We start from the raw sequence: 9466 nt of genomic DNA on the forward strand, positions 1-9466 counted from the left end.
TTCAGTCAATGAAACATTTCAAGACCTGAATACTATTATTTCATTAATGAAAGTAGTTTCATGGTTCATAACCAAAATGAAATTAGTTTCATTTTTGAAACATTATGAAAACTGTGTAATGTATTTTCATTAATGACATTTGTTGTACAAATGAAAACAAAACAATATATGAAACTGTTTCACTATTTCTTGAATAAATTTATGAGACTACTTGTCACATTGAATGAAAGATTGACATGGTGTTGTGAACCATAGATGAAACTATTTCATTTATAGTTATTGAAACAAGATTAGACTGTTAATTATTTGTAATCAAACTGATTTTAGGAGTATAGTTTTACAATTCATATTTTAGGATTATGATTTAATAAAATAATATAAATTATTAATAATAATTATTATATATTAAAATAAACTGATTTACAACTTCCATAAAAATAATTATTATATTTAATTTTTCATATTTAAAAACAATTAAAACATTACCAAGATTAATCATTACAAAGTAACAAATTCATACTCTTATTCATTAAAAATAAAGAATGCCCAACAGTCATTTTCTATTTATATGGATGTGAAATCATCATATTATGGAACGAAGTATATCTGAGAGTATGAGATTAGGGGTGTGCATCGAGCGGGTTCGAGTGGACAAATCAAAAACCTGATCCGATTTCGGATATGAAAATCAATCTCCGATTTTTTATATTTAAAATAAAATGTTTATTTTGTATTTGACTATAAATATCTGCAGTTAGTTACACGAATTCAAACATGAAACTTTGATACTTACATACATTTTGTTTGTAACCTTGAATCTTAAGTAAAATGCATCAATAAACAATATTTCATGCATAAAAAATAGTTTTTAAGAATTTTTATCAAATGCTTTATAATATAGTATAGATAACCTAAATTTATCGGATAAAATATATATGAAATATAAAAAATTAAACATTTATTACAAAATATATATTCATTACATTAAACAAGAATCAAAGTAAGATTATTACATTGATTCATTTTGCCCTAATTTTTGAAATTTTCAATTTTGCCACAAAACATTTAAACTTTAAACATTGACAACATAACTTTGAAGATTTACAATTTTGCCATAAAGTATTTGTAACTCATCAATATTTACAACAGCGTTATCGTTTAGGTCAACCCTGATAAATTGGCACAAGGGACCTCCTTCTTCAAGTACATTAAACTTATAGCCCTCAAATTCTCTGAAATCTGTACAACGAAGGTATCCCCTTGCCATTTCAGTTTCTTCCCCGATTTTGCCCTAACTCCATAATGGCCCCCTCGATTTCTCCGTCCTTGACGTGATGAAAACCCACCCACGATCTCTTCTTCATCCCTCACCCATCACTCTACAATTCCTCCATTGTTAACCTAACCTCCACAGTCGAGCTAGCTGTTTTCCAAGCAGAGTTGCTAAGTGAGTTACTTTCTTTATTTGATTTAGTGTATAATATTGCCCAATTTTGGGTTTTCTAAACCCTAGCTCACAATTGAGTATGTTCTGCGTCGAACTTGTTACGGTTTCTTTGTGTTGCTTGCGTTTGTTTTGTGAACGGATTTGCTGTAGTTTATGTGTTTTTTGGTTGAATTCTTTTTGTGGTACTTGTGTTTATTGTGATGCAATCAGTACTCCCATCTGTACACCGGAAAGAATTACCGTTTCAATTGGATGTCAAAGGCGTTAGCCTTTCAAGTTTGGAGTTGAATTGGCTTTTTAAACTTCTTAAGATTGTTAACTGAATTACACATTGTGCCAAGTACTATGAAAGAAATCTGCTAACACTAAACGATTTCTGAGACCACTAATCTCTAGTCCTAGAGAACAACCCACATCCTAACTCATACCTACATTCCTGAAACAATTTGAAAGTTTTTACATTCCTTTTTTTTTGGGGTAACTGCGGGTGTCCGGCCAGCTTGCGAGCACCTCCCCTAATCCCATGGGCTAATCTCTTGGGGTTGAAGATAACAGTCATGAAAATCCTGGTGGCCCTGAGGGTTTAGCCTGGTAACAGGTGGAAAGAGAGAGTTTTGACCTGCTACTTTTGCTTTATCAGCACTCTTTTGCTAATGCAACTCGAAAGTTCTCGTGCAATTGCGTGAGCCGATACTGACATATATTTCTGCTCCATGTGTCGGTTTTTGTAGGTATATACGATGGCAAAAGGGAAGCTTATTTTAATTTGTCAGTCTGGTGGTGAGTTTGTGACCAATGATGATGGAACCATGTCATACAATGGAGGAGAAGCAAATGCAGCAAATGTCACAAGTGAGACTCCATTTAATGATCTAAAGTTACAGTTGGCTGAGGTGTGTAATCTGGACCAGAAGACAGTTACCCTCAAATATTTCCTCCCGGGAAATAAGAAAAACCTGATTGTTGTAAAGAACGACAAGGATGTAAAAAGAATGATTGATTTTCATGGGGATGCCATCACAGCAGAAGTCTTTGTAATGGGAACAGCAGGTTTTGATCGTAGTACCCTAGAGATGCAATCCAACAGGTATCGCTTTCCATTAATTTCATATTGTCCTTTCTATCTTACAGCATGCCAGACCAATCTTTGTTTCAGTTTCTGTTGAACATTATCTGGTAGGTTTTGTAGTACAGCTAGGATGGAAACTACATCCTGATCGTACAGCTAGGATAAATCTTAGCCTTACATTTCAGCATCTAAATTGGTTATAACAGGATGGAAAATGGTCATGGTCTAACAGTCATCAAGAAAAATTAAGAATAGCCTCCTCAAGATTCCTTTTTGATCTTTTCTATTATGCCTAAGAAGCACATTGTTGTAGCTTATCCTTGAATAATTTATCATTAGAATCTCCCTCTTACATGCATATTGGTCAAAAACTTTATAGCACTTTGGTTGTTTATGATATGGGAGCCTCTGAAGTACTTTGTTGTGATCAAATTGGTAATGTATACAGGGAAAGTGCTATCCAGAAAGACGAGATGAACCATGATAATTTGCATAACAAGAAAGATGCGTCTGCAAAACGTGGTAAGGTGCGTACCAAGAAAGATGAGAAGGTGCCAATAAGTCCTCCAGGTAAGAGGACACGCCGTGCCACTGCTGCTGAGACTGAAATGCAGTCTGATGAAGATCAAGAGGGTGGCAATGGCAAATCAGATGATGCCATGTCAGAGGGCACTACCGACGGAACTTCTTCAAGTGCTGCTTCTGACCATGGCAATGAGAAGGCAGATTCTGATTCTGGTTCAGACTATGCACCTAGGACTAGGAGCTCTGCACACTCTAGCAAACGCAATAGTCAGAGTGAAATTGATGTTGATGCTAGCCCTGCAGACACTGTGAAGAAGCGGAGGCGCACCCCTTCTTGGAGGTTTGGTGCCAATGGCCGTCCCACAATCGTTTCCTTTCCTGATAATAATTATGCGAGGTCGAAATCTCGGGGAAAGAGTGGGAAAGCTATTGCTGAGACTTCTGGAGATAGAAGATCACAGAGAAAGAGTTCTAGGGAAACAAGTTCAGGGAGAAAGAGAGCCCGGAGAAGTATTGTGCCAGAAGCTGGCGACAGTGATCAAGAACTTGATAACCTTCCAGGGAAAGAAAGTGATTCTGAAGAAAACTTACCTCTCACTGTTTGTGACGATTACGCGTTGCCTGAAACTATGGTTGATGCATGGAAGTCGGCTATCACTGGTGCTGGTCAGGAATTTGACAGCGTGAATCAATTTCGTGCTGCCTTGAAGAAGTATGCCATAGCGAATCGCTTTGGGTACAGGTTCAAGAAAAACGATACAAGTCGCGCCATTGGGGGATGTGCTGCTGAAGGGTGTACTTGGAGGTTCTATGCTGTGTGGGTCCCAACTACTCAATCATTTATGATAAAAACACTGAACAATGTGCATACATGCGACAAAGAATCCAGGAAATCAGCTCACCCAGCGAAGAATTGGTTGGTAGGTACCATAAAAGATAGGTTGCGAGAATCACCATATCTGAAACCAAAGGAGATTGCTAATGGAATTTTGCAGGATTTTGGAGTTGCATTAAATTATACACAAGTATGGCGTGGAATTGGGGATGCTAGGGAACAACTTCATGGATCACCCAAAGAGTCGTATAATAAGTTACCATGGTTTTGTGAGAAGCTTGTGGAGACAAATCCGGGTAGTATCTGTAAGCTCGTTATTGGTGACAAGAAAAGATTTAAATCCCTTTTCGTGTCCTTTTATGCAGCAATAAGTGGATTCCAGAATGGTTGTCGCCCACTTATTTTCTTGGAAGCTACTTCTATGAAGTCTAGATATGGAGAAGTTCTTTTGATCGCTATTGCCATAGATGGAAATGAAGGTTTTATCCCAGTTGCATTTGCTATAGTAGATGTTGAGGATGATAACAGTTGGTGCTGGTTTTTGGAACTTCTAAAAACTTCAATCTTGAAATCACAGCCTATCACTTTTGTCGTCGATAGAGACACGAACTTGAAGAATTACGTACTTGCAGTTTTTGAGGATGCCTATATTGGTTACTCCATTTACCATCTTTTGGCGAGCTTCAAGAGAAACATGAAGGGTCCATTCCATGGAGACGGTAAAGCTTTCTTAACGGTTCATTTTTTAGCAGCAGCTCATGCAGTCCGTCTTGTTGGTTTTAAAAAGTCAACAGAACAAATTAAGGTGATATCTTCACAAGCTTATGATTGGATCATGCAAATTGAACCTGAACATTGGGCGTCTTCATCTTTTAAGGGCGAGCGTTATAACTACATCACTGAAGATGTTTTTGAATCATATTCTAAGTTAATGGAGGACTACCGGCACTTACCCATATTACAAAAGGTAGATGCTTTAATACGTACGATGATTGATGACATGGAAGACGCTAAACTGGATTCAACTATGTGGTGTACCCAACTTACTGCGTTGAAGGAGAAAGAATTGGAAGACGAAAAACTCAAATCACGTGGACTGAAAGTCCTTATCTCTTCAGATACTCTGTTTGAAGTTCGTGAAGATTCCACCCATGTTGTGAATCTTAGCATTTGGAGTTGTACATGCATGGGTTGGAAGGAAACTGGTCTGCCATGCCGCCACGCTCTTGCTGTTTTTTCATTAACAGGTAAAAATCCGTATGATTTTTGTTCCAGTTACTTCACAGCTGATGCCTATCGGTTAACCTATGCTGAGTCCATCCGCCCAACACCCATTGATGGGCCACCTTTGCAACAAAATACGATTCATTTGGAGAAGGAAGAAGCTGAAGCACTTTATGTTGAGAACGCAGAGGGTGAAAAGGAAGGAGGTGGTAAGGGAGACTATGAATTGGAAGATGCTATCAAGGAAACAGAGGGGAAAATAGAGAAAGGACATGGTTCTATAGAGGACTCTGAAATGGAGGAGACTAACAAGGAAGAGGGTGAAAAGATGGAGGTTCAGATGTATGAGGGTTTCAAGGAAGGGAATGAGGAAGGCGAGGGTAGTAATGTAGATGCAGAGAACGAAGAGGGTAGCAAGGTGAATTCTGAGAAAGACGAGGGTAGTAATGTAGAAGCCCAAAAAGAAGAGGGTGGCAAATTGAATGCTGAGAAAGATGAGGGCAGTGATGTAGATGCCCAAAAAGAAGAGGGTGGCAAGTTGGATGCTGAGAAAGATGAGGGCAGTAATGTGGATGCCCAAAAAGAAGAGGGTGGCAAGTTGGATACCGAGAAAGATGAGGGTAGTAACGTAGATGCCCAAATAGAAGAGGGTGGCAAGTTGAATGCCGAGAAAGACGAGGTTAGTAATGTAGATGTCCAAAAAGATGAGGGTAGCAAGTTGAATGCCGAGAAAGACGAGGGTAGTAATCTAGATGCTGAAAAAGAAGCGGATAGCAAGATTGATGAGGAAAAAGAAGAGGATAGCAAGTTGGATGAGCAAGAAGAAGAGGGTAGAAAGTTGGATGTTGAAAAAGACGAGGGTAGCAAGTTGGATGTGGAAAAAGAAGAGGGTAAAAAGGTGAATGCCGGAAAAGACGAGGGTAAGATGGTAAAAATTAGAGAAGAACATGAGGATCCAAATGTGTTTGTGCTTCCTCCTCTTGTTGCAAGACCATCTTCATCCATAGTGAAGAAAGAAATGGATATTGGTGTTGAAACAGAGGGAGACATGAAAAGAAAAGTGACTTGTAGCAAGTGCAAGAAAGTTGGGCACTATAAGAAGTCTTGCAGGACCAAATTTTAGGTACTTCAGTCTCTTCTCTTGTATATATCTCTTATTCTTATTATTTACATCTTTATGCAGGCTTTGTAGTGTAACTTGGATCTTGTTCTTTGTTTGGACAAACATTTGATGAGATTTGTAGGCTTGTAGTATTCTAAGTGTTAGGGTTTACTTTTTTATGTTCGTTTATGATTTTGTACATCGTACCCGAGTGATAATAAGCATGCGGGAAATGTTAGGCGCTTTGTTTTCGAATAATCAATGTTCTTGTGAAAATGTTGGAAACCTCAAGTTGTAAAGAAGGTTATGGCGACATCGTTTGGAGTGTTTTCACTGTGCAGGTCCTATGGCCCTTATGGGAAGGTAAATCATCTGTCAGGGGTAGGTCAGTGGTGTGTAGAATTGAAATTAGGTGACTTTTATTTGCAATTATTACTCTATTAGGTGACATAACTTGTACATAAAAACTAAACCCCAACTCTTTGCAAATAAATCAAGTGAAAAGCTACCAACTAAGTTTTGGTGCAACAAGATACATCTGATTTGTGCGCTTCATCATGAATGGCAATACCCATTCTTACATATATATTGAATTTGTTTGGTTTGATTTATTTCGAATAGGGATACCCATTCCCCACCGAAAGATCCCAAATGCATTTTCCAACATTCCAAGTTCCTAACTCTACAAATACGTACCTGTTTTAGTAGCACAGTGGATGCTATGTGTAATAATCAGTTGTTTTGGACGATTGAAAATGAGACATGTAAGAGAAGAAAGAGTAAATCATGAGTGATAACAATAAAAAAAAATATGAGCACTGTGGGTATCTCAATTTCGTTCATTTTGAGGTTTAACGTGACGAGAAATATAAAATATGTACCTGCTTTAGTAGCATAGTGGATGCTATTTGTAATAATCAGTTGTTTTGGAACCGGACGATTGAAAATGAGACATGGAAGAGAATAAAGAGTAAATCATGAGGATAACAATAAAAAATATATATGAGCACTGTGGGTATCTCAATTTCGTTCATTTTGAGGTTTAACGTGACGAGAAACATAAGAATCATGGCAAAAAATAATCAACTACTTCACTAATACCTTATATTATATGAAAGTTACAACTTTTACAAAATATAATGCAATATTTACAACATATAGTCAAAGTCGAAGTCAATGTGAACGGTACAATCTTAACACAGTATAATGGTACATTCACTTATTCTTACAAAAGTGAAATTCTTATATGATCCTGACTCTACATGTACATTTGTCGTGTGTGTATTAATTATTTTACCTACATAAATAGTTTATGCAAAATGTTTGAAAACAAGAACTCCTTATGAAGACAAAAGGGATCTTCCATGCCCATTGTCTATAATCTCTCTTACAAGTGATTTTACCTGAGGTACCTTCTCTTTTGTCCTCATATTTGTTGAGACTTGAACTACTGACCTTTTTGCAGAACCGACCATGGTTGTAGGGAACACAAGAGGAGGATGGCAAGACCCCATTTTTGCAGAGCCGGTGCTTAGGGAATCTTTTTGGTAACACCACAAGAACGGTTCTTGTTTTGATGTAAAAATAACGAAATTTTCTTTGGCAGTTCATTCCCTAAATCAGATAAAGTTTGAGACAAATCGACAAAAGACTCTATCAACTTTATATAAAATGTAAGTGAGACCAATTAAGCAACTCGAATTACATCCAGGATGTTACTAAAATGCATTGGGGAGAACTTTAGGATCAAAGTTGTCCCCAAAAAACTTCTTTGGCACCCATGGGTGTCAGACCAACTTATGGTACCTCGATTAATACCACAGGCCCTGAAGAAAATCCCCATTCGCCCTCAGGAGACTCAAACATGCGACCAATGGGGATCCTCCCCAAATGGCTAACCTTTATTTGCTAGTTGAAAACTCCTCTTGCTTCCAACACAAAACCCAAAATTTGAATCTAACACATTGAAGACAAGATCTTTTTATTTTTATTTTTATTAACATTGATATCTAACCCGTTATGCGAGTCGACTAATCCTAGGGCGACCACCTGCTTTGCAGATAGCACAGAGTCACCGTATTTGAACCTCTGTGGCCACAAAGGGATTTTTGTTTCTTCTTGGATTTGAATCTGAGACCTTCTGATACTTTTGATCTTTGGAGTCAAGCTCAAACCAATGAGACACCACCCTTGTGGTTAAAAAGACAAGATCTCTTGCAACAAACCTATATGGGTATCTAATAGGACTAAAGAGAAGGAACCCCTTAAACCATCTACAAAAAATCTGAGGTTGAAACAAAGTCAGCACTAGATACAATCATTTACGCGCATCTAAGAGAGATCAATCCGAGCTCATACATAATGGGCATGGAGGATCCCTTCTATTTTCGTAAGGAGTTGTTTCCAAACAATCTGCATGATAAACATGACCACACACAAGAACCGCAACATCAGAAAGATAGCTAGTATAAACCGAGCAAAACCCACATATCGTCTTCATTATATCAGGAGATATTACATGTATTGCCAATGAATTTGATCTAATTCTTTGTGATGCATGTATGATATCTTGAACGTGATTCAAATACATGACCAAACTTCAACTGAACTTGTTCATCATCACGCAGAGGAGTAGTCTTTCTGTGAGACTAGAATTTCTTTGTGAACGTTATATGTTGCGTGAATAACAAATGCACGATTAAAATTGTGGTGGCGGTGATGAGCATTTGGTGAACCGTCCACGATATTCATCAAAGATGATAGGCTTTATTCCACATGACTTGAGAAATTTTCTGGTACAAAGTGGGAGATGTCATGAAACCAAACCAAATCAACCCAATATATCATGCTTGAGAATTTTTTTTTTATTTTTTTTTTTAAAATATTCTAAGTTTAAAAGCATAATCTTAAGAGGTGTATTGTGTGTTTTTAATATAATCAAGAAAACACAAAAAGGCAAAACATACCATCTTTTTAATATAATTAAGAAAAAAAAAATACTAAAATACTATAAAAACATAAAATCATTTAAAAAACGAAAAGTCTAAAAAAACCCAATTGACTTTAGTGTTTGGAATGATTAAATTCTTAGACAATTTTTTGGAACAAATAAGTTCTTGAACATTACAAAACCTATTAAATAATTTCTTGGACTTTTTAAAACATGTTAGATAACCTATAAAACTTATTAATATGGTAAAATAATAGAAAAAGCCTGAAAAAAAGCAATAAACTTTCATATTTTGAGTGATTAAGTCCCTAAAT

General features: G+C 36.9%; 1 protein-coding gene across 3 annotated transcripts; it reads left to right on the forward strand.

Annotated features, from left to right (window-relative positions):
* Positions 1-1201: 1201 nt before the first annotated feature.
* Positions 1202-6490, forward strand: LOC112508172. 3 transcript variants are annotated; one of them, XM_025112955.1, is made up of 4 exons: positions 1202-1447; positions 2170-2534; positions 2965-3961; positions 4037-6490. In XM_025112955.1, exons 2-4 carry the CDS (start codon positions 2188-2190, stop codon positions 6221-6223), a joined length of 3531 nt encoding a protein of 1176 aa, XP_024968723.1. In that variant the 5' UTR covers positions 1202-1447; positions 2170-2187; the 3' UTR covers positions 6224-6490. The 3 variants fall into 3 exon arrangements, with proteins under 3 accessions (XP_024968723.1, XP_024968721.1, XP_024968722.1); XM_025112953.1 differs by having other exon boundaries at positions 2965-6490; XM_025112954.1 differs by having other exon boundaries at positions 1249-1447; positions 2179-2534; positions 2965-6490.
* The last annotated feature ends 2976 nt before the right edge of the window (positions 6491-9466 follow it).

Source organism: Cynara cardunculus (assembly GCF_001531365.2).
Source record: "Cynara cardunculus var. scolymus isolate 2C chromosome LG 2, CcrdV1, whole genome shotgun sequence".
Lineage (NCBI taxonomy): Eukaryota > Viridiplantae > Streptophyta > Magnoliopsida > Asterales > Asteraceae > Cynara > Cynara cardunculus.

Coding starts and splice junctions, on each gene's coding strand:
- LOC112508172 (XM_025112953.1), top strand. CDS start 2,188: ATGGCAAAAGGGAAGCTTATTTTAATTTGTCAGTCTGGTGGTGAGTTT. Junction 2,535..2,964: donor CTAGAGATGCAATCCAACAG/GTATCGCTTTCC, acceptor TAATGTATACAG/GGAAAGTGCTATCCAGAAAG.